At 34.1% G+C, this 26,598-nt stretch overlaps 1 protein-coding gene across 1 annotated transcript; it reads right to left on the bottom strand.

The window, feature by feature from the left end:
* Positions 1-1,249: 1,249 nt before the first annotated feature.
* On the bottom strand, positions 1,250-24,601 carry LOC134844526 (uncharacterized). The gene is made up of 4 exons (XM_063861251.1): positions 24,221-24,601; positions 8,326-8,918; positions 2,855-2,998; positions 1,250-1,730 (listed from the first exon to the last, which is right to left on the bottom strand). The coding sequence occupies exons 2-4, from the start codon at positions 8,510-8,512 to the stop codon at positions 1,462-1,464; spliced, it is 600 nt and encodes a 199-aa protein (XP_063717321.1). The 5' UTR covers positions 8,513-8,918; positions 24,221-24,601; the 3' UTR covers positions 1,250-1,461.
* Positions 24,602-26,598: the final 1,997 nt, after the last annotated feature.

The raw sequence follows: 26,598 nt of genomic DNA, 5'->3' as shown, positions 1-26,598 counted from the left end.
CACAAAAACTTTGTTTCTATTGTCTAATGACGTTCTCTCAGGACTGAGACTGGATTGTATTTCGCACAAAAATTTTGTTTTTCTTCTGTCTGATGACGTTCTCTCAGGATTGAGACTGGGTTGTAACTCACAACAAATTTTTGCCTCTATTCCGTCTAATGACGTTCCCTCAGGTCTGAGATTGTTTTGTAATTCACACAGACACTTTTTTTCATTCTGTTCAATGGCGTTCCCTCTGGTCTGAGACTGGTTTGTAATTCACACAAAAACTTTGTTTCTCTTCTGTCTAATGACGTTTTCTCAGGTCTGAGACTGGTTTGTAATTCACTCAAACACGAATATTTGTATTCTGACTAAAGACGTTCTCTCAGTTTTGAGACTGTTTGTAATTCACAGACACTTTTTTCTATTATGTTCAAAGGCGATCCCTCAGGTCTGATACTCAGATGTAATTCACACAGAAACTTTGTATTTTTCTGATTGTAAGCCTGAAAATAATTTGTTCTTAAGATCAAAATTGCAAAACTTGAACCCGTTTGTTTCTTCATTTTTTTTGCATAATGTGAATATCTTATAGTTCCGACCATTCGAAAAATGGGGAGAAATTTCGTATGTGTTTTAGTTTTTTTGTTTTGCACACAAAATCAGCTATCACAAATAATCATTGGCGAGAGTTGAATGATATACCATTTTAAATTCCCTACATTTGTGATTCCAATGAACTTACAAGTTTTTTTTTAAAGTTCCCAGTGTTAGGAAAACCCGATTTGAAATTTATATATATATATATGTATATAGTTTTTCGAGTGAGCAAAGCGAGCGAGCGGCTTACAACAGCTCATTATAATGGCTTAAAAGCTTATAATGGCTTAATTTAAAACGCAAAAACTTACAATTATTCAAGAAAAATTAATCTTTTTTCGTAGTTTAGCGCCTTGTTGAAATCAAAAACTCAAAAATTGAAAAAGTCATTCTTTTTGTCCTTGACGTTGTCTGTGTTTATTTGATTATCATACATGAAAAAACTTAAGTGATTGCAGAAAGATCAATTGAGAATCAGAGACCTAAGAAGCAATGGAAAATGTTAGATATGATGTTAAGCAGTTTAATTGCGTGTACTCAGAGTTTTGTTCTATCCTTGTGTTCACGTATTCCGAGATCTGTCAGGACACTGTCACGGTATGATACAGCTTGGGTGGGTCACGGGGTGGGCCATATCTTCAATGGGGGCATTCTCAATTTTCACATAGTTAAAAAAAAACACAAATAAAGCGTTCATTAAATCATAGTAAAACGTATATTTTTGATAAATGTTTGGATATAACGAAAGGAGGTGGGTTTATTACGTTGAAACTTTTCATTCTTAACATTAAAACAAATAATCTAAGCCGCACTTCAAGTTCACATCCGTGTTCTGATCTCATCTCTTTGTTGACGTAACTGTGCTTCGAGTAATCCGGATCAAATGTTTTCTGCTCCTATGAGATCGGTTGCGCTGACGGAGGTGAGTTGGGAAGCCCTCACCCTCACATCATCCCAGCCAGAGCCCCCCGCCCCCCGCTGCTGCTCTTCCCTGATGGTGGAGATGGTGATGTAGAGTGTGTCTAGGAGGAGGGCCAGAGACAGCACCCACCCCACCCACGGCAGCTTCATGCCCCAACTGCTGTGAGCATGCACGTCATCGTGCACCTGTGACGTCACGCAGCAGCATGCGATGAAGAGGAACAGGGCTGAAGCAATACAACAATACTATACAACAATACAATACAATACAATACAAAACAATACAATACAATACAATACAATACAATACAATACAATACAATACAATACAATACAATACAATTCAATACAATACAATACAATACAATACAATACAATACAATACAATACAATACAATACAATACAATACAAAACAATACAATACAATACAATACAATACAATACAATACAATACAATACAATACAATACAATACAATACAAAACAATACAATACAATACAATACAATACAATACAATTCAATACAATACAAAACAAAACAATACAATACAATACAATACAATACAATACAATACAATACAATACAAAACGATACAATACAATACAATACAATACAATACAATACAATACAATACAATACAATACAATACAATACAATACAATACAATACAATACAATACAATACAATACAATACAATACAATACAAAACAATACAATACAATACAATACAATACAATACAATACAATACAATACAATACAATACAATACAATACAATACAATACAATACAGTACAATACAATACAGTACAATACAAAACAATACAATACAAAACAATACAATACAATACAATACAAAACAACCATGCGACCACAACCTCGCTTAAAAACAAGTAGCATGTCTCCAAATAAAAATCAAACTCCATCAAAAGCTAAATGCTTTTAGAAGATTCCTGCACTGAAAGAGTTCAGAAAAGCCTAGTTTTGAGAATTATGGTGCAACGATTTAGTGTCCATCTCTGTTTGTTTTTATGAAAAAAAAATAGGTTATTCAGGGTGGTATCATATATCCAATTCACACATGCCAATGGTCAATTCAAAAATGACCATTGATCTCATGAATGCTTTGGAGTCATGATTTAAGTCCTCAGTACAACTTCTCATCTATAATCATATCGTTCTGTCTCGCAAATCTCAATTCTGTTCATTTAAAAATTGTAAAGGATGAAAACCTGAAGTCGATGACGAAATATTGGTTTGGGCCTTTTACTTGGCCTACCAAAAAAAGATAAGTTCGCCTCAGTTCTTTTGGGTGATACAATTTGAAAATGATGTTGCTTGGGTTCACTTACAATGGAGGACGCTTAAGAAGAGGAGGAGGCGGCAATAGATAGTGTGTCTCTTGGAGAAGGAGTAGACGAGTGTGGCCAACAGACATGCACAGAGCAGGTGGTCCATAATCAGGAAAGCTCTCGCTGTGTTTATTTTGCCATTTCCTGAAGTAAATAAAAAACTCAACAGGTTAACATATCACACTAGACCATACAAAACAATGGACGAGCAATGCGAGTTATTCGTCACATAGGAATACAAATTGTAGAATTAGATATTCAAATGTACACTTGGCTAAATTGCAAGATCGTCTTAGATAGCCTTACCTTGGACTTATAGAGGTTTAGAACTGTACGCTACGATAATTTAATGGCCTAGTTGAGTGATTATCAGCCTAATCAGGACAATCAAAATTTAGACAAAATCAGGTGTTAAAGTTAATATCAATACTTTTGGAAAAACCGCAAATTAACTTTTGACATGCGTAAAACAACATCCTCGGCCCTCACATGCCCCTAACTAGCACTAATAAGGTCCTGCAAGAAATTGGTCTACTAAGATGCGTTTGTTGCCCCACCCCAGTGCAAAATGACCCAAAATCCAAACGTTTCAACGCGGATCACTTTCAAAGCACCCAGCGGACACGTGTAGGAAGTGCGCTCGCTAGAAGATATCAGCTTCCAAGAGATTTTAAAAAACCCACTGTATTAACATTGAGTATGAAAAATTTTTGCATCCTCTTATTCGTCATATAGGGATTCTAACAACTGTTTCTTCAATTGAGTCAACTTGCTCCGAAGTTGCTAAGATTCTAGCAGATTTCAACCACACTAAACCATACGAAACATTAGACCAGATGCTTTTCCTCACATAGGAATACAAATAACTATTTCCTCAATTGAGTCAACTTGCTCCAAAGTTGCTTAGATGGATGAAAGATTGCAACCACACTAAACCATACGAAACCGAGAACAAGATACTTATTCGTTACATGGGAGTACAAGCAACTGTTGACGCCTATTAGGTTGCTATTGCTCAGAGGTTGCTATGATTGCTATCAGATTTGAGCCAAAATAAACATACAAAACAACGGACCATATATTATCGTCACAAAGAAATATAAGCAACTGTTTTCTCCCTTTGAGAGCTCTGAAGTTGCTAAGATTGCTAGCGGATTGCAAATTTAAAAAATCATACGAAACAATTGACAATATGCTTATTCGTCAAATAGGAATACAAAAAATGTGTCCTCCATTGATTCAACCTGCTCCGAAGTTGCTTAGATTGGTAGAAGATACAGTCACACCAAACCATGCGAAACAATTGACCAGATGCTTGTTCGTCCCATAAAAACACGAACATCTGTTTCCTCCATTGAGTCAACCTGCTCCGAATTTGCGAGGATTGCTAGCAGATTTCAACCACACTAAATCATACGAAAGAATGGACCAGATGCTTATTCAACGCATAGGAACACAAACAACTGTTTCCTCCATTGACTCATTCTGCTCGGAAGTTGCTTAGACTGTAAAAAGATTGCGACCGCGCTAAATCATACGCAACAATGGAACAGATGCTTATTCTTCACATCAGAATACAAACAACTATTGACCCCATTGAGTTAACCTGCTCCAAAGATGCTAAGATTTCTAGCTGATTGCAATTTCAAAAAACCATACGAAACAATAAACAATATGCTTATTCGTCACATTGGAATACAAACAAATGTGTCCTCCACGGATTCAACCTGCATCGAAGTTGCTTAGACTCGTAGAAGGTGACAGTCACACTAAACCATACAAAACAATGAACCAGATGATTGTTCGTCCCATAGGAATACAAACAAATATTGATTTTATTGAGTCAAACTGCTCAATACAAACTAAATTTATAGAAGAATACAGTCTTAATAAACCATACAAAATATTGGACCAGATGCTCGTTCGTGCCATAGAAATACAAACAACTGCTAAAACCCATTGAGTCAACCTGCTCCGAAGTTACTTAGACTGCTACAAGACAGATGCTTATTTGTCATATAGGAATACGAACAACTGTTTCCCCCATTGATTCAACCTGCTCCAAGTTTGCTTAGATTTACAGAAGAGTGCATTCACACTAAACCATACGAAACAATGGACAATATGCTTATTCGTCACATTGGAATACAAACAAATGTGTCCTCCACTGATGCAACCTGCTCCGAAATTGCTTAGACTGGTAGAAGATGGCAGTCACACTTAACCGTACGAAACAATGAACCAGATGCTTTTTCGTCCCGTAGGAACACAAACAAATGTTTCCTCCAATGAGTCAACTTGCTCCGAAGTTGCTTAGATTGCTGCAAGACAGATGCTTATTTGTCATATAGGAATACGAGCTACTGTTGACCCCATTGACTCAACCTGCTCCGAAGTTGCTAAGATTGTTAGCAGATTGCATCCACACAAAAGCGTACCAGCGCACAGCCGTGTGAATGTTTCGATTGCACACCGTATGTACGAATGTATATATGACAAAAGTTGGCGATAAAAGCTCCCAATGTTTTTTTAGATTGGAATATTGAAAAATTTAATGCTAAATTGCTTGTTTTTTTTCAGACCCTGATTGTAAAAATCCATCAAAACGCTATCACGAATCAACACTGAAAATTTCAGATCGAAATCTTTTTTGGTCAAAATTTTTTTTCTGGATTTTGATTTGAAAAAACTTCAAATCAAATCTCCAAATAATTCTCTCTCGATGCCAAATGAAAACAGTAATCACATCAGGCGCACAATTTTTATCATTTTCTGCGACATTTGGAACAATTCGTTCCGAATATATTGAGAAGTACAATAAGCAACCGTTATCAAATCTGAATTCAGAACTTCCCCGGCTAACAACCTACTGAAAAATCATTCAATCATTGCAGAGACTGATTATGCTAGTCTCAAGTTTTCGCAGCCTTTTTTCCTTGGCACAGAAGTAAAGTCAGATGTCTGAGGCACGAGCCCAATGTGAACGTTAATTTCAATCGGGGGAGCAGTGGTGAAGTGGTTACGTCTCCGCCTCTCAATCGAAAGGTCGGATGTTCGAGGCCCACCATGATCCGTGTTCGTTGCTTGAGGGTGAGGCAACATTACCCAGCCCAGAAAAATAACCAAAAAAATTGCATGTAGTTCTTAAGCAGGGGCACAACAGCGGTTCGCCGTGATGAGCTGTACAGCTCGTATGTTGGTCCTATCCCTCGTGGATAAATGATCTTAAACCTAATCACATAACTTAAGTGAGTCTCATAATAAAGGCAACAATCATACACCCGGGTTGACAAAAATGCTAGTCATACAATTTTCATATATGGAAAAATGCTAATCATTCACTTTTCATGCAATTCCATATTTACAGAAATTTGCATGAAAGGTCTATGATTAGGATTTTTTTCATATATGGAAATTGCATGACTAGCATTTTTCCATTAATGAAAAATATTGATTTTTTACATTTTAATTTCTTAAAGTTTTCTGGTTGTGTTCGTAACGAAACACAAATGACATAAACTTTGGTTACTCAAACATAGTAACCAAAGGTTTGGCCGTCTCGCATTAAAATTCTGCTATTTCTTTGATCAAATCAGAGGTTCTCTTTTGTTATTTCTATGATCAAAATTAGTATCCGAACTTATTGAAGCAACAATTTGTCGTACAAAAAGTAGCAAACAAATCTAAGTTTCAATCAAATTGAACAAGAACCAATGTAAAACATTATTCTAAAAAATCTGTTTAATTGAACTAATGATTTTGTATGTTCATAGTCATAGTCGAGTCAAAATGAAAGAGAGCAATCAAGTTAATATTTCAAAAGCGATGAAAATGGTACCTATCTACTTTAAATGCAAGTTGATTTATCCTCGAAGATTTTCCAAAATTTGTGCACTTTGTCTCTTTTCATAGCAGAAAAATGCTTATCATTGAAGTGAGGAAAAAGTTTTTTCGGATAACTTTGCTATAACTGCCGCGTATGATAATACTGTCGTAAAAACAACAACCCGGGCAAATATATTCCTCACTTTCTTCGAAAAACGGAACAATAATCGACAGAATATAAAAATGGTTCTACTTTAAATTATCCTAATTACCCGGGTTGACCTCCATGCACGAAAACTGCTTATCATGAAATTCCATACCAGAAAAACGCGTATCATGCAATTCGATACAAGAAAAGTGCTTATACGAGGAAAAAGGCTGTACAAGAAAAAATTTAAACATTTCAATTCGCAGATTGTTTTGAAAAACAGTTATCATACAACATCTATATTTAACAGAGGCAAAGCTGCAGCTTTGCAAACACAAGCGAAAAACAGCGAAGATTCAGGAGCTTTAAAATGAACAAAAACTGAATTTTTGCATGTGATACTTTGGAATGCAAAAATTTATATGGAACCAAACCCAATTTGCATGTAATAAAATGGAATAAATCAAACCCAAACCGAAATGCCAATAAATTACGAATTCAAAAGTCTTGCAAAATTTATCGAAATGGAAAATTTATGAAATGATATTTTAACAATTATACAGTTGTATGAAACAAAAAAAACTTTTGATTTAATTGAGGTATTAAAAAGGCATCAACTGTATTATCTTATTACTAATGAAATGTCAAAACACTAACCACTCTACTGCTAATACAGTCTTGCGATTCAAAAGGCCCACCAAAGTAGAACTTATAATTGCAATTTTGAATTTTGGAATCTGTAGAAACTTTGGGTTTTGTAGAAAATCCAAGTAAAATTTGAAAATTCAAGAAATTATATTTCTTCTGGTTTAGTCGTAATATCACTTTTATGCTCAAATTAACATTTTTGAAATAAAATTTTACTGAGAAAATCTGTGATTTTTTTTCTTTAAACTAGAGCAGCCTATAAAATTGAAAAAAATTATTTAGATTTTTTGTGCGAATATTCTAACTTCGTGTTTTTTGGTACAACATATTTCAATCTGTCTTGTTTCTTGGTTTTTAGTATTTTTGACTGAAAACGTTCTAGCACTTTCAGGTTTTCATTCGTAGTTCTGAGTAGTTCTAGCCATCTCATTCAAATATTATAAAGTTGCGTAACATCGGTGAGGTTCCTACCCATCAACCAGGGGAATTTCTTAATCTATAAAATTCATGGTTATTGTGTATTCCAAAAAAAAACAAATTTAGCAAAAATTGAAAATTGTTTTCGGAAAGAAGGCTAGTCAATAAGTTTTTTTGCATGAAACATTTTTTATCGTCATAGAGATATTGTATAACTTTCTGTAGTTTTCGAGTTAAATGGAAATGTATGGCCAGAAGTTTTTCATAATCTTTGGCCAACCCGGGTGTATGAAAACTACAAAAAAGTTCAAGTAGTCCGTTGGATTGATGGGAACAAATACCTTAATAGTGTCCTGCTATTGATATAATGATTTTGTTACATTCATTCTTTTTCTCATATTTGAAAAATTTCCTGTTAGAGTGAGAGATGTACCGTATTGGAAGCAGATTCCGTGTCGACATGTGTACCACAGTCCCTGGTGGAATCTGTCGCCCCCGTCTGCGTCATGGCTGAAGTGGGCCATGGCTGCGAACAGGGCACTGAGACATAACACGATCACACCCACCAAGTACAGTCCCGCCTCCTTCAAACTGCCGTACCTTCTGCTGCTGCTGCCCATAGTCTTGATGTCACAATATGAGAAGATAATGTTAAACACTGACTGTGTAAAATACTTTGGAATGTAGATTCTTAAATTAAAACTGATTGTTTTTTGGCAATTCAGTAATTAACGAGGAAGCAATTTTGAAAAAGAAACACTTCACTATCATATGGTACTGTGATTACTGATTTATTTTCTGAATTAATCAAAATTACAGTTTTAAGTGACCAGAAAATTGAGATAAATAACAATTGATATCGGAATATATGGTAGATTATAGGAATTTGAAAGTAAAATAATTTGGGAGGCTATTGCGATTCTAAGTTGACCTTGTCTTTCCAAGTTGATAATGGTAAAGGTCAATTTTACGAAGTACTCAAATCGTTACTTGGGTAGGAGAGTAGTCGTTTAAATTGTGATGAAACTAAAAAGAACAAAAAACGAGTTATTAAGCCAACTTTTATTAAGCCAACTTATATTTTAAACTCCTCCCAGGTTGACGTCCATAGAAGAAAAATGCTTATCATACGTTTTCATATATGAAGCCTATGGAAAAATGCTTGTCATACAATAAATTCATACAAAATTTTTAAAAAGTTATGAAAACTTTTAATGAACATTTTTGGTCTATTTGCCTCTTTTGAAGCTTTCTGGTCATTAAAAAAAGTATTAAAAATGTTCGGTAAAAAAATGCTTATCATACAATTTTCATACAATTTTGAGGATAAAAAGACTGATGAAAAAGCTCTATAAAGGCTATAAAGCTTTAATTCCACAGTATAGAAAAAATACTCTTTATAAAATTTCATATTAGGGAAAAAGGCGCTTTTTGCTATTTTCACACACTTCCTTTTGCTCTATGAAATTGTATGAAAGAGTATGACAAGCATTTCTTTCAAAAATGAAAATTGTATGATAAAAATTTTTTGTCATCCCGGGCTTTGATTTCAAACATATGCTGTAGCGGTTTTAAGGAGGGGGGGGGGGCGACGGCCCCCCTTTCTCAGAGAGTACACCCCCTGCCGACCTAAAGGCCTCCCTTTACAATATTTTGAGATATCCAATTTTGGCTGAAGTACCCTAAAATTTTGAAAAAAACAGGCAGAAAAGAGCGTTTTGGGCAGTTTATGGAAAATGTGGACCTTAAATTGCGTTGGTACTACTATGATAGAGAGGTCCCTTGAAAATAACCAGGTCCCTTGCGAAAAAGACACATAGGACTCTAAAATGTTAGGGCTCTGAAAGAAGACCCTGTTTTGGCCAAATTTTCTGTGCCACGGGTAAAATTTTGAAAGAAAAAAGCAGGCAGATAATAGCGTTTTGGGCAGTTTATGGTAAATGTTGACCTGAAAATGGCGTTAGTTCTACTATGATAGAGAGGTCTCTTGAGAATAACCAGGTCCCTTGCGAATAAGACACATAGGGCTCTGAAATGTTTAACAATTATGGTTTCGCAATTCAGAAAGATGTCGCAGTATATTTTCAAACAAGTTTTAAGTTCCCTTGTTTCGTAAAACCTCCCCTCTCGACATATTAAGGTAGAAAATTGAAAAAAAGTTGCCTTTATTGAATTTCGATGACAAATAAGCCAATCAAAGTTTGGTTTTTAAACCATAAAATATGTTAAAGCGGGCATGTTTCTCGATATTAAATATATAACATCTTGATATACTCCAATTTTTAATCTGAAGGTTTCTGAATCCCAGGTTAAAATTTTGTAAAGGTACTAGTTTTCAAAATTATAACATGCGGAATGCATGTGCGAACTGTCTATCGTAGTTGCTTTTTCGAGGGACCACTCTATCATAGTAGTACCATCGCGTTTTTTCGGCGCGCTCTTCCCCCTCAAAATTAGTGAATACTTTAAGAGGGAAGCGCGCGCTGAACAAACGCGATTTTTGGTCAACATTTTCCAGAAAGTGCCCAAAAGGCTTTTTTCAAAATTTTGCCTGCGGCGCAGCAAATGTGGCCGAAACAGGGTCTTCTTTGTCGTCTAAAAGTTTTTTTTTAAATAACCCTGAACATTGATCCGCCCCTGAACATATGTTTCAAAGAAGGCATCCTGGCTGCATAATAGACCGAAAACACAATGAGAGAACGAAGAAATCTATTCTCGCATAAAATGAGATGCGTTACTCATGTATTGTAATCAAAGAGTTTTGGGAAAAAATACCAAAGAAAAGCAAAAGAAAAGTTCGCAAGCTTCACAAAGTTTCATTGTGCTCAAAATTACAGCAAAACACTGAGGGTAACTTATTAAACCGTTATAAAGTCGGTAAGAAACTTCAAACAAAAAGAACTCAAGCCTGAAGTGGTCTGCATCAGCGACTATATAGTAAAGCCATAAAATTTATTATGCGAGAACAAATTAAACAGACAGCTCTCATAAAATGAACAACCGCTATTTCAGTCTAGCCTCTCCTGAGAGTGTAAAACTAAAACTGTTCAACAAATCAGGCAAACTGAAACTCGAAATTTTCATATGGTTTTGTATGCAGATAGATACATACCACACGACATCGTGCAACACAAACCTAGACAAACCTAGACTATATCAGCAAATAATTTATGTTGGTCCAAAACCTATGTTGTCAAATCTAACATTTATAAATAAACGAGGCTAAAGTATACCGCTAACTCTTTGAACTCTTCGTAAGACGTCTTGATGAAACCTACGCTTGACTTAATATAACAGAACTTCAGTATCTTTGAAGATAGCATGCTTCACGAGCAAAACTAAATATAATAATAATAATTGATGCTTCTGCGATTCGAGGAGAGTCTATGGTAGGCTATCAGGCCTGTCGAAGTATAGTCCGCTAGTCTTACTTCCGCACATTCAAGACTGACGTAATTTTGTTCAAACAAACAAAATCATTGCCTAAATAAGTTCCGACTGTCGACTGCACTTTACCGTCTGTGAATTAGTTTTTGAAACCATCATTTTATCAACAAAAAATCTGATTTTTCCCGTTTATTCTTAAGTATGCCCTAGCTGATCAAGGAAGAGTTATCTTGCAATATCTTGCAAGATTCTTGCAAATGAGGGTTATGTTGCAAGGTTTTGCAGGAGTGGAGGCTGTCTTGCAAGAATCTTGAAAGGGGGGTGTAGCTTGCAAATCTTGCAAGATAAAATACTTTGAAAACTTTTTAAAAAAAATTTTCTGACCGCCAGAAAACCACTATGGAGATCCAATTTGATTAAATTCACAAAAAAATGGGTTCAAATTGGGAGATAAAAATTGGGTTCACCATGTACAGGCTCAATTTTCAGCTCTCGTAATGAATAAAATTTTTTGTTTTATCTATAATTTATGCATTTTTAATTAACACTTTAAAATTTTTTCATAACAATTTATCCAGTTTTGCAACTCTACTGGGTTAAAGTTTATTTTTTGTTACTTATTTCCTATTTTTGATATAGAGTCACATAGAGTTAATAAACATTTATGTTCGAATTGTGATTTGCGGTTTGTTGTTTTCTTTTTTCTTTCTTTTTGATTTTTTAAGTTTTCAAACCGTACCACATGTTTCTCGTAGTAGAACCTTACTACAGAAACGCTATGGGCTGCCTTTGCGTGTAAAGCTGCTTTTTTCTCTTAAAATAATATGTTTAATGATCTTGCTGCGAAAAATATTAGCTTACAAGATTTTGCAAAATTTTTGCTAAGTTTGGTAAAAGAGATGCTACTTCTTTACTAGTATCTTGCAAGATAACCTCCCTTATTTGACTAGGTAGTCCCGTGACATAATAAAAAAAATCTTTTTAGCAGCCTCACACAAAACAGAAATTCAGAAAAATTTCGCTAGCAGAGTTTGATCTTTTCTACTTTTTCTACAAACTTGTAATGCTTTGACAATAATTTTCTTAATTTAACAATTTTCAAGATTTTTATTTAATAAAGAAGACACGCAATAAAAATTAATTTTTTATGCAAAATTTTAAGAAATAACACTAAAATATTTTTCCATTTTTTGGAAGAGATACTATGTAATTCTAATGTAAGAGGTGAAATAGATCAATTATGTACAGGAAAATAAAAACAAAAATTGAGGCCAGGTTATCCATTTAAATTTTTTACTTAGAAAAACAGCCTTTGTTTGCTACGGGGTGTTGAATGAAACTGTATGAAATTGCATTTTTTTTGCGTGGAGGTCAACCTTGGTTCGGTATTTTTGGTTGGCAAGCAATAAACTAACATTTAACAAACAACAAAAACTAAAACTATGGTTTTAAAAAACATATGCTACAGAAAGAAATTTGAATCAATCAAACACATAAAATTCACTTATGAAATTTGTACTATTAAAGAATTACATAATTTTGAACAGTTAAAAAGTTTGTAAATAGTAAAACGGAGTGAATATTAGTCCAAAAATTAATAAAAAATGCAACAAAAAATTCAAATAGAGAAACATACCGAGAGCTGTCGCAATACTCAAAAAGTTTGCATCAGCTTTTTTTGTTCCTTAAGTTTAAGAAATCATAAGAAATTTTAATAACCGGCAACTTAACAACTTCAACCATCAGTTTTTTGATAATTGTTTTCAAGCTAATAGTGACATGATAAATAAGCTATTTTGTACTCAAACTATAATTAATCTGAGTTTTCCTCCTTCACTGTTTTTCGACAATGTTTTCTTTGAAGAATTTGTTTCTGGTAAACCCGTAATTTCTATTTCTACTGAACAGTTAGACTTTTCCCCTTCCATCTTTTGTGAGCAAGTTGGGCTCTCATTTCAAGTTTTTCTTTCTCCTATCTAGAGGGATATCCAAAAACGGATTTTGATTTTCTCTCTGAGACGCCTGAAATTAGGCCTAATCTAGTCTTATGGATGCCGCTCTCTCAAGTGACGTTTTTTGGAAGAAATTCTTAAATTGTAATTCCGTTCTTTTAATGACTTCGCATGGTAAAAAATTATTATATTATTATTTGGATCTGATATTGTGCTGAAAGCGAGGGCGATGTATGTCAAACTTCTTCTTTCAGCCAACAATTTAGACGACGGGGGTTCTTTTACACAGAATGAGAAAAAATTGAAATCTGATCAACCCGCAACCTATATTTTTGAGTTTATCTGACGAGAAAGAAGCGGTTTTTACTCCAATTTATCAGCAAAATATATCAAAAATTTCAGTCGAATTTACGAATATCTGCAAATGAAATTTAGCAAAAGCAAAGGCTCAAAACGATCCAATAAAAATAAAAAGAAAACTGTCAAAACTGGATCGAAAACCCTACCTGCAGAAAATATTGAGGTAATTTATGAAAAACATTTTTTCTTCAAAAAATCAACAAAAGCAAAAACTTTCAAAATTTTTTCATACACAGAAACAAATCAGAATAACTTATATGATGTGGTAAATTGTGCATACTTAGCTGATAACTGCATTCGTTTTTGCAAGTTCCGGATTTCGCAATTTCCAATAGAAGTTGAAACCAACGCATTCCAGAAAACTGATTAATCATTTTCCCGACAGCTGACCATATATAGATAATCAAATTGTTCATTTCTAGGATATATACATTCATTTATACATATATATTAAGTAGTTTATTATAAGTTTAAGTCAGCTGACAAAAACAACAACGAACCTGATTTTTTTGTTCATATCCAACAAAATTTCAACAAAAACTAGACGGATTAAAAATAATGGAAACGCACAACCAAAAGCCTGAAAATTTCATCATTGCAAAAAAAACTCACTAACTTTCTACTCGTTTGTATACTTCTATAACACCACCACGCACAAAACACGACGCTAATCCGAAGATTAAGAAATCAGTAATCTTTCACGAATGTGGTCGGAAAGTTATGTGCTACTTGCAGAGCAACCGGCTATCATTGTTTCGAGGTGTTCATTGCCGGCAGTGTTTTTAGGTCAGAGTTTTGGTTGTTATTGTGACAAATAGGCAGATATTTATAGGAAAATTTATGAACAAAGTCGCAGGTACCATGACCCTAAACTTTTGGATGAAATCGCCGTCTTAACCGCCACAACTTAATATTTTCAAAAGTAATTCCAAATGTTTCAACTCTACTTTTCATTTGATTTGATTGACTGTGCATACATGAACACTTTAATGCATGCTTCAAATAAAATAATTATCTGTGTTCCAACGCCATTTGATCAAATAGTACTATTATGGTTTGTTTACTCATGTGAGATTGAAATATTCGCACTAAAAATCATCAAATCAATATAAAAAGATTTAAATCTCTACAAGTCAATTTCTATAAAAAAATTACCAATGAGGGCAGGCAAAAAAATACTTTTGAATTAAATTGAGAGAAACATTGCTATCATTTTCTTCTCCATTTGTCAAATTTGATTGTTTTTTACCCTACCATGACCACAGAAACTTCAGCCCGTCATTTCAGCATGGGAGACGACAATTCCGTCAAAATTGTCACTCATTATCATTTGTCTGGAGAAAAACCCCATTGAACACAAAACTGCCGACATTTTTCTGTAAATGTAAGGCAAGCAATAACGATTTAACATAATTCGAACATAAAGCAAAAATTATAATGGAATCTCAAAACTTCTTCCGTAGATAATAAACCCGCGTTTTCCCAAATATACTTGTTAACACTTTCGATAAAAATTTAGAACGGAACTTATTATCAATTTGTCAGAGAATGGCTAAAGTTTTCCTTGTTACATAAATCAGGAAGTAGTCGATTAGTTTGTAGCAATTTTCGACCAACTTGTCCCCTTTCAAACTTCAGTAAGCTCTTCAAGACACTTTCCGGTCGTTTGAAATGCTCGTTTCACAAGCGTGAAGTTGAACGATCAGCTTTTCAGGCAAAACATGTACTTATTTTGGTTACGCGCACCGAGGTTTCATGATGTGTACCGATTATATTGTCATTTTATAGCCAGTATTTTTTGAGTTTTTTGAGATGTTATTCATGAAATAAGTTGTAGAATTGTAGCCTGTATCTTTTGAAAGAAATTGACGTGAATGAAAATACAATCTCACTCCAAGAATTTTATGAAGTACTTAAGACCTGAAGAAAAAAAACAGCCTTGATAACCAAAGTAACCATCTAATCAAAAAAACTAATCCTGATATATCTGAACTACTGAGTTGCTTTTATAATCCATGCATAGATTAACCATATTACCTTTCATTTTTTAAGATTGCTAAAGTTCAACAAAATCATAAAAACGACATATTTTCAGCTTGTGGCAACTACAAGCTAATATCTATTCTACCAATTAGGGAGAAGGTTTTTGAAGAATTATTTATTAATAGCTTGAGAAAATTTTTTTAGAAAATTTGACGTAATAACAGCATGTCACTATGGATTCCGAAACAAAAGAAGCGCAGTTGATGCTATCTTGGAAGACACTGAACAAAAAGTGGTGAGCTTTGAAGATAATGTTGGCTCCGTGTGTACGTTAATAGATCGTACAAAAGCGTTCGACACAGTTGATCACAAAATCTTACTGAAAAGAAGTATATGATTTACGAGGTTAAGCTGTTAATTTTTTGAAGTCATACCTTGAAAGACCTAAGCAGAGTGCAAAAAAGAGTCTAAAAGCATCAGAGTATGAAGTTTTTCACAATCAATTAAATGTTGACATTCATATTCTCATGGACTGGAAAATTCATTTGTGGAAAGTTAAGCAGACTGGTTCGCCTTCAGTATCCACTCAAGCTGGTGATCTTTGAATTTCAAAGATCGCACATGAACTGAAAACTAATTTTATTTTGAATTATTGGTAAAATCAAGATGTATCATTTGTGACTTTCCTATCCCATGCATCAAAATGTTTTTTTCTTGGAGTTATTAATGTTCAACATGCTCTCAATATTGTTTTTCCTCATCACCACTTGTCAACGCCCTCATCCATTTTGGCAGTTTGTGTTGTCTTTCTTAATTTCTTAATTAAATTACAAAAATTGGCGACCGCTCTGATTGCTCTGGGCCAGAAAAAATATATTTTTCAAAAACTGGACTGACCGTGAAATTAGTGATAAACTCAGAATACAGAGGTCGAAGTTCTCTGAAAGTTCTTTCAAATACAAGTTCACCTCCATAACAAAAAATTGCTTTCATACAATTTCCCAAGTAGAACTAAGAAAAACTCTATTCAATCAATTTCGCAATTCGAAATTTTTTCGTTTTTTCTACGTCAACAAAATATTGATAAAATTTGACAAAACATTGACAAAATAATAATTTTTGAAACACACAAAGTAGTTTACTTCATGACACATTTTTTGAAACAAACCATTGCCATACAATTTCAAACCAAGCAAAAACGCTACTCACACAACTGCAAACTGCGAAACAGTGCTAGTCATAGAGATATCAAACAAATTTCCGGTTGCTTGAATAGCTCGTTTCACAAGAGCCTGAAGTTGAATGCCCAGCTTTTTTGTCGGAACGGAATATTTATAATGCTAACGCGCACCGAGCGCCCATGGATCAAAATCGATTATTTTGTCATTTTATAGTCAGTATCCGCAAAACTACAAAAAAAAATAAATTATAATGCTTTAAGAACGGATTAAAATCCTGAAGTTTTTGATTTGTAAGCAATTCCTTATAATTGGTTATATTCAATTATAATGGACTTTTTTAGAACCTATTAAAGAAAATTGTAATCGAGAATAAAAAGACAATGTTTTTGAAAACAATTCTCTCCAAAAACTTTTCGAAGTAATTTGGAACCTGAAGAAAAAAACAGCTTTTATAGTTACAATCATAGTGAAAATCTAATCAAAAATATCGTGCTGCCGTATCTGGGCTAATGAGTTGCCTTTTAAGTCAATGTGTTGTGTTATCATATTATCCTCAACTTTTAACACTATTAATCTCCAACCATAATATAAAAAATGGCACATTGTCAGATTGTGGCAAGTGCAAGCCTATATCTAGTCTCCCAATGAAGAGGAAGGTTCTCAAAAAAAATGTTAAGCGCTTGAGAGTTTTTGTCATTCAATACGATGTACTAATAGCATGTCAGTTCGGATTATGAAACAAAAAAAACACATTTGATGCTATCTTGGAATCACCGAACAAATAGTGGAGAACTTCGAAGATAAAAGCGTTCAACACAGTTGATCAAAAAATCTTAATGGAAGGATGGGAATGCTTTACCAGTTAAATTTGTTGTTCTTTCGAGGTCATACCTCGGAAATCATAAATACTACATTATTTATAAAAAATCATTATCGGAAATTAAAACAATCTTCTATTGTGTACCACAAGGTCCCGTCCTGGGCATTTTGTTGTTTATATTGTATTGAATTGACTTGTCAATCGTCTGTAGGCATGATAAAATTTTAACTGATTGCTGACGATTGCGCATTGTACACTACCACCAAAACAGGAAACCAGTAGCAGGTGATACATTCAATTTTGAAAACTGATTTTTTGAGAGTAAGCTTACCATAACGAAGAAAAAAACAGCCACCTTAGAGTGTTATCGGAAGAAATATTTGAACAATTGATCCCAAAAGTACTTAAGTCTAGTAACTGATGAATAATTAAATTTCAAAACACACATTAAAAAAATTTTGAAAAGGGCAGCTAAACCTTTTTCGATGATCTATCATCTGCAATATTTTTTTAACACATCTACACTGATTAAGATATACAAAGCGCATTTTCAACTAATATATCAATATCTGATTTCAACTGATCTTTGGCATAGCTAATAAGACGAGCTTTAGAAAATTAGAAAGCCAGCAAAGATTCATGTGGAAGAATTGTGTTAAAACTAAAAAGTGGGAAAGTCTTTAACCTAATTGAGCAGATTCAAGAGTCACATGTAATTAAATGTTTTAAACTCATGAATAAAATTATAAGACGATCATGTGGAAATAAAAACTTCATGAATACATAAAAGAACAGGAGATAACAGATACTATCAACACAGGCAAAACTAGAAAAACAACTTGCAGCCTATACAGGTTTCTACAAGAGCAAAAATAAAATCGATAAAAGGGTTTTTATATAAAAAACTCTTACACTTGGAAGAAAAAATGTTTCTTGAAGTGTTAGCAACTACAAATGATTATTTGGACTCGTTTTTTTCTTGAACTAAGAGACATCTCTATTTGTGATAAGAAATATTTCCTCAACTTTTATGGTAAACTTCCATCCCTTTGTTATACTGTTTTTGATCATCTTCTTTTGATTGTTAGACAACACCAAACAAAAACAGATTTTCTTTTTGTTTTTTGATTTTTGAAGAAACTTTGCCTTCCTTTTGTCTAGATGATCTAAGTTTTATAAAATAGACGAATAGATTATGCTGTTGAAGATGCCAACCGACAACCTGATGCTTTTTTGGTATTCTCCGTAGCCTAACTAAATGGTAAATGTACAATTTCATAGAATGTATAATTCTAAGTTTTGGCTTGAAATTTTTAAAAAAATAGTGAAAAAATTTTCAAATTTTTCTGCAAATTATTTCATTTTCTACTAAGTGCAGTTGCTTCGTATTATGTTTTATAAACTTTAACTTTCCATATGAAAATTTTTATATTTAAAATTTTGCTACTTTTTCGAATTGGCAGGAGCTTAACAGAAAATTTTTTTGCCCATTTTCACTACAGACATTCGACCAACCCCCCTCACGTTCAAGTTGGGCGACGGGTTTAATGGTTGATAGGGGTAAAGGAAAACGGTAGAACGGCGAGGAGGAGGGGGTATGGTGACTCAACGTAAATCCACCACCTCGTGCATGGGGAGAATTGTATTTAATAGTTGATTGTAGGGGAGAAAATGGTTGAATTTTTCCTGCTCCTCTACAAATGGTTGTAGGGGAGCAGGAAAACTGTTCATCGGGGGGTGATTCAACGTAAACTTCGCCACCTCGTTAACGCGGAGGACAGGGACTTGGGGTCTTGCAAAGTTTTTAAAACTGCAAAAATAATCGAATTTAGTTCTAAAAAATTTGGATTATAATGAGCCTTTATTTCGGAAATATCGATTATAAGGGACAAATTTTGACAAAAAATAACCGCTTTCAGAGCTTTTTCCTACTTTCATCACACCTGAAAACCAATTTTGAAAAACCATTTCATTGTTGTCATAAGGCTACGAAAAGAATTGGCATAATGAACAAAGTAAGTAATTCGAACAGTTTTATTCTTTATACTCTAGGTTGTAACATCACGCATTTAGTTGAAACAACACCATATTAAAAAATAAAACAGAAAATTTGAGCGGAAAGTGCAAAAGATTTTATTTCAGTTCGAATACATTCTAATTTACAAGGAGAGCGCACGCGTTTTTTGGTCAGTACTTACTTCTTTTTCAAAAATTTGCAATGAGCACAGAACAGTTTATGAAAAAGAAAGATCCTTAAAAGAACGTTCTGAGAGCGCCCAGAATATAAATTTGTTCAACCTAAAAAATTCGACAAATTTGAAAAGCCGACCAAAGAAAGTCGACGAACGAATTTTTGAAAATCCGCCCTCCCCCAGGAAAAAATTCTGGATCCACCTTGATTCCAAGTTCTCAATTTGTAAGCAATGCAAATCCTTTTCTGTCGAAGCAGCTTTTCGTACTAAATTAAGCGAGGTTTTCAAAAAAATACATGTTATATGCAAATTTAAAAATATATATATTTAAGAAGCTCAATCTGGATGTTCTAACATCTAAGATTGTCAAAAATAATGAGTATGTGAAGAATTAGCCGCAAACTTAGGAGCTTGAACTTGAAAAGCTGGGAATAGTCGATAAAGAAAACTGGATACACGATGCTAAACCACTCAATTAGAATCTAGTCGTATCTAGAGAACGCAAAGATTGAGAGGTCTGAAATTGCTCAAGAATGTTTGCACAGCATGAAGAGATGCTAAGGCAACTCCAAATTGAAAGCAACGGATTAGGCCAGCCTGGCATTTCGATATGACACAATTCAGTTTGATTGTCCACCCGAACAGAAAAAAAATATATTTCTGACTGGAATACTTTGTATATAATCACATTTTCTGGTCAGAAATTCTTTGTGAAATGTTTAAATAAAGCAGTGATTTAAAAAAAAAAAAAAACTTATTTTTCATCTTATTTCTGATCAGAAATTAGCTAAATCTAGGCTTTTGTAATCTTGGCTAGGTAATTAATCTATATAATATTTCTATCTAGAAAAGCAGCCTTCTTTGGATGCGCGCAGCAAAAGTTATAAGAAGCACTTCAAGACTCTCGGTTAGCTAAAGAACTCAAATTCCAGTGCACTGTAAACTCAAGCACTGATGGAGAAGAAAGAGACGAATACCCGCACTCAGTAAAAAAAATAAAGTAATTGATTAAATTACAATTATAGTTGTACTTTTATCAAACTTATAATTAATTATAAGCGCCAAATTTAGATGTTTGAACGATTTATAATCCATTAATATGACAACATTTTTCGGACTTTATAATAAATTATAATCAATTATAATTGATTATAATTTTTCCTAAAATCTTTTTTAATCTCCTATCATCTAATATATTCTCTTATAATCTTTTTTAATCTCTTACAATCAATTAAAATCTATTCTAATAGATTAAAATATTTTTTGTCAAAAATCTCTAAGAGTGAGATGTCTTGTCACTCTTTGGTTCATCTGAACACAAAGTGTTACCACGAAACAAAAGTTTCATAGAGATCCCTTCATATTAACTGAAAGAATCCCGCGACAGGTGAAATTTAACTCTTCTATAAAAATTATGAAACTAAAGCAGTTTGCTGATATTTGGGGGTCAAAAAACTTAAAATGTGCATCATGAAACAATTATAATCCAGAAGAAATGAAAAAAAAAACGCTACAAATTTGAATTGATTTGAAAACTGCTAAAACAATTTTCCCATTTCTCTTATAAGTCAACGTCTACGAAAAGCATAAAATACGAGCATTTCAGTTGGAAGGCGGATGACAAAATGGGCAAACAAAAGGGATTATGAACAATTATAATCGATTATTAAGCATTTTTTCTGCAAAACAAATAATTTAGAAATGCGGATTACAATGATCGATTATAATCGATTATAATATATTATAGATGATTATATTTGATTTCAAAAAGAGATAATATAATTGATTAATAATTGATTAAAATCAGTTTTTTCTCAATTTTTGTAAGACTGTCACTAAAATCATATTATAATCGATTATTAACGCTTGAAACTGGATGCGTATATGATGAAAGATATGAAAAAATACCAAAAATTGTGAAGATCCTCCTCAAAATCAGGATCGAGAACGAGATCAACGATATGAGGTTTATTGCACATTTCTGAAAAACTAAAACTTGTAGCGCTGGACGAGCACTGAATCAATTTTAGTTATTGCTAAACTGGCACTGACGGAGGCCCTCCCATTGATGTCAATCCTTGCATTTACACTAATTCAAGCTAAAATTTTTTATGAGTTCAACCCATATTTTTATTTTTGAAAAAAAAGTTGAGAATTACTATTTGATCGGACCCAAAATTTTGCCAATTTTGTGTATATGAAAACCTTTCTGCTCAATTGTTACTTTACAAAGTATTCAATTTATGTTATAGTCTTGTAATACTCTTCGCCAGATTCAAGGCTCGCAAAGCAGTATCTGCAGCTTCCTTTCTAGCAAGATATTCAGTTTGCGCTTTAGTTTTGAAAACCTATTGAAAACCTATTGGTATTCGAAAATCAGCGTTGTTCACAAGATAATCCATAAAATTTCCAGCGTAATTCTCTCAGTAGATTCAGATACGTATCTCTCGCCAGCAATCGAGACGTTAGATTTCAGATCAAAATGAAAAAAGATTCAAAAGTATGTAAATCTTTCGAAACAGCAACCACAGAAAAGAGGCTTAGAATATTTTTGATCATGTCACGACACTTTTTTCGCGAGAAAATCCTCTGGATTTTTTTCCGATGCATGTTTTGGTTGACCCTAATTTCATCTACAACCGGGTTCGTTCCGCGACTTAAGAAAAGACTTGCGCGACTTTATATTGACAATTACAGACTTGTCAAAAGAAGACCGGCGCGACTGAAAAAAAAACAGCGCGACCGACTCGACTCAAAAAACCGTCGGGACCGGCGTGGCATAAGGAAGCGGCCCGACCGGTGCGACTGAAAACAGGGGTGGATCCAGGACTTTCAAAACAATGTCAAAAAATTAGTTTGTCGACTGTTTTTGGGGTCGACCAAATTGATTTGAGAGCTCTATTTTGAGAAAATTTTCATTTTTGGCGTATATTGGCGTATCATTTTTGGCGTATCAAAATTAGTGTATATTGGCGCCTTTAAATTAGTATATGTTGGAGTCGGTCAGCCAAAAATGGATATCTCAAAAAAGTACAAAGAGTGACCCTTTGGGTTGTCATGGGGCGAATCCTTGAGGAGCAGGTGGTCCACACCCCCCCAAATCCGCCCCTGACTGAAATTTTTCATTTCCGGACCAGCGCGCCTGAGAATAAATCGCCGCGACATGCGCGACTGAGCAAAATACCGAAAGTTTTTTCTTGAGGTGCGCCGTCAGAGTTTTCATAAGCTGTGCCTCTAAAATCTTTTCATAAGTCGCGCCACCAAAGTATTTTTCTAAGTCGCGCGGTCAGTTTTTTCTTAAGTCGCGCCGTCGGTATTTTTATAAACTGTGCCTCTAAAATCCTTTTATAAGTCGCGCCGCCAAAGTAATGTCTTAAGTCGCGCCGTCAGTTTTTCTTGAGTCGCGTCGTCGGTCTTTTCGTAAATCGCGCCGTCAGTCTTTTCTTTAAGTCTCGCCATCAGTCTTTGCTTAGGTCGCGCCTTCAGCATTTTTTTAAAATGTGCCTCTAAAATCTTTTCATAAGTCGCGCCGCTAATGTCTTATAATAAGTTGCGCCGTCAGTTTTTTCTTAAGTCGCGCCGTCGGTTTTTCAGTAAGTCGTGCCGTCAGTCTTTTTCGTAAGTCGCGCCGTCAGTCTTTTCTAAAGTCGCTCGCTTAAGTCTTTTCTTAAGACTGACGCCACTACTTAAGAAAACACAGACGGCACGATTTTAAACCGCGGCGCGACTGCGAAATTCAGTCTAAAAACGTTATGCAGCGTGACTTACAAAGTCTTTTCTTAAGTCGCGGACGTCAATCTGGGTATGTTTTGACTCTGATCGACCGAAAAGAACTTTTTTGACCGAGGTGCGGTGACCGAGGAGTTGGTCGGAAAACTTGGAATTATCAGAACTCATCACAACTATACCCGTACCTAACGGAAGCGGTTTTTCTAGATAGAAATTCTATGTAGATTATCTAGCTTAGTTTTCTCGTATTTTCCGTGCAGAAGTGATCTATTCTTTTCTAGTTTAGAAACAAACAGTTAACTCTTAGAAACAAACAGTTTAGAAATCAGTTAACTGCTCAACCGCAACAAGATAAACATGCTTCGAGTATACACAATAGCAATAGCGAATACAATGCAAACTTACACTTGTTATAACATTCTTATTCTTCTAAAACCATGGTAATATATCAAGGGATGTAGCCTAGAGAATAGAGGATATGTCTAGTAAGCAGAAGGTCCGGGAGAGTTTTTCTAGCTAGAAATAGCCTAGATTTAGCTAATTTCTGATCAGAATTAGGATTAGAAATAGAGTATTCAAAGAAAATCCATGCTTTATTTAAACATTTCAAAAAGAATTTCTAACCAGAAACTAGATTAGATTACAAAGTATTTCAGGTCAGAAATAAAGAATTTTCTCGGTACGGGTAATTCTCAGTCTTTTTTTAAAAAAAAAGAACTCTTACCTGTATCTCGCACAATACATACGGATATATTTGCCTGCTTCAAGCTCGTTGGAACCTCAAAATTTCACCTTCTTTGAAATGTATTTAAGGAACAGTTTTCTGCAGCAATGATCGTAAAGAAAAAGAGACTTAGTTTGCAAAAAATTGTCAGATTTGTAGGATTTTGGCGCTTGACTTTGTAATAAATAACTGACTGACACAGTTTTGTAGTGCTTGAAGGATAACTGTAAAAATATCACAAAAACCAAATGTTGTTCTGAGTAAATACTGTACAGCGTAGTTAGTTACACTTTTCCATTGCTGCACTTTTTCATTGCTTAATAAAAATTGCTGTTGTTTTAACTGAGCGGAGCGCTTATCTTTTCCGATAAGATGCCACAAAGCTTTTTTGAAGGCGCGATTCTTTGATGTGCGGCGGCTGTCTAGACTAGAAAGAAATAAATCTACTTGATATGGGATAAAATGTTCAGCTTTGAAGTGTTTGTGTGTGTGTGTGTGTTTGTGGCGACCGAATGTGTTTCAGCTGCTTTTCCTCAATTAGTCCCAAGAGCAAGTTCGAAGAAAGAGCGACTGTCCCTGCTCATTTGGCCCGGGTTGAGGTCCCACTCAAGTCCAGACTCTGTGGGTCGCGCCGCATTCGGATTCAGACCCCAGTCGCGCCGAGAGTTTGAGTCTGGAAAGTCAGCACAGTAGTGTCGCGCAGTGGGTCTCGAAAGTATTGACACACATTTTCCAGACTTTCGCGACTTTATGTCCAGACTTTCTTTTCTAATATTATCAATCGTACACTTAGCGCCTACTCTTTTTGCCTCATATTGATTTTCGCGCCAGCTCATCAAACTTTCAAAAATTTGAAGCCACCATTGTTTTGTTAGTTATTAAATGAAACCACTGGAAACAAATGCAGCGCTTTGAGTTAGTCAATTAGCTTCACTCTGGAGCAAATCTTTAAGCGCAGCCTCATTTTCTTGCTCAAAATTTTCGGGGATTTGAAGTTTTCAAGACGTCGTTTTGCAACAGAACTAATAACCCTTTCCATATCTATAAACAATTCAGAATATTACAGAAAAAAAAACACAACATTAGCAACAACTTTTCTACTATCCTTGAAAAAACAAAGCGGGTTTAAATTCATAATGATGTTCTTACATGAAAAGATTTCTTGGCTCTAATACGTTTAACCTCATATCATCAATCTGGTACTATCGAATACCTTGATGAACCTATCCAAATCATTTCTCCCCGGGTTGACCAAAACTGCTAGTCTTTTCATGCAATTCCATAAGTACAGAAAATTGCACGAAAGGTTTATGATTATAATTTTTCTCAATTGAAAACTGTATGACTAGCGTTTTTCCATAAACCAAGAAAAAAGATTTTTTTTTAATTTCTCAAAAAATTTGGGATGTGTTCGTGAACGAATACAAGTGACAAAAACTATGGCTTACTCAAAACTACAGTAAACAAAGGATTCTCGTCTTGCATTTACAATGCAGTGGGAACGACCTGAATTTATAAAAAAATTTCTTACACAAATAAAATACTGAAATCACCAAACTTTTAAACGTTGGCAAAAATTTTTAAAGATGATTATTTTTAACTTTTGAGTTTTTAAAATATCAGACATTGATCAATGCATACTTAAACATGCCATACATAAAGATGAGAGTTTTAAGCGTTTTCGAAAAAATATATATTAAGAGAACCGGAAGAAAATTCAATATGTTATGCACATCAAAAAACTAATTTTTGAATGCAAAATTTTTTTTTGGAAAATAGTTATTCGAGCACAAAATTCGGTTTGCCGTTGGAAAAAAATAACACACATTTTTTTTTATGTGAATAACGTACTCTTGGATACTCCTGCGTTTCAAAATTTACTTATCCTGCGTTTCAAAATAACTTCGAAAATTTTTTGTTGTCGCCATCAAAAAAAGCTACTCATACAATTTCCATCTATAGAAATTGTATGATTCGTATTTTTTTGACAAATAAGTTTTCTTGTTTATTTGGTAAAATACATCGAATTTTATGCCAAAACAAGAAAAAATTTCTTTAAAAATTTGATGACACCATATTAGCAAAATCTATGAAATTTGTATGGTCAGTGGTTTTTCACAGACTTAGTTTATGGAATTGTATAATAGGCATTTTTGGTCTATAGAGGTCAACCCGGGTTAAAAGCCGAGTATATTTTATCTGATCAGTATTTTCAGTTGAAGTGCATCTATTTCATCCTCATAATTTTTTAATTTGAAGATCCAATCGTAGATATGTTCCATAATAGCTAAATAGGTAAATAGACATATGAAGTGTTACCAAAAAAAAACGCTGAATAACCTTTGAATGTCAATAGGCTTAAGTTCAGCGCAAAAATC

The sequence above is a fragment of the Symsagittifera roscoffensis genome, chromosome 4 (genome assembly GCF_963678635.1).
Source record: "Symsagittifera roscoffensis chromosome 4, txSymRosc1.1, whole genome shotgun sequence".
Taxonomy (NCBI): domain Eukaryota; kingdom Metazoa; phylum Xenacoelomorpha; order Acoela; family Convolutidae; genus Symsagittifera; species Symsagittifera roscoffensis.
This window is presented reverse-complemented; position numbering and strand designations above follow the sequence as displayed.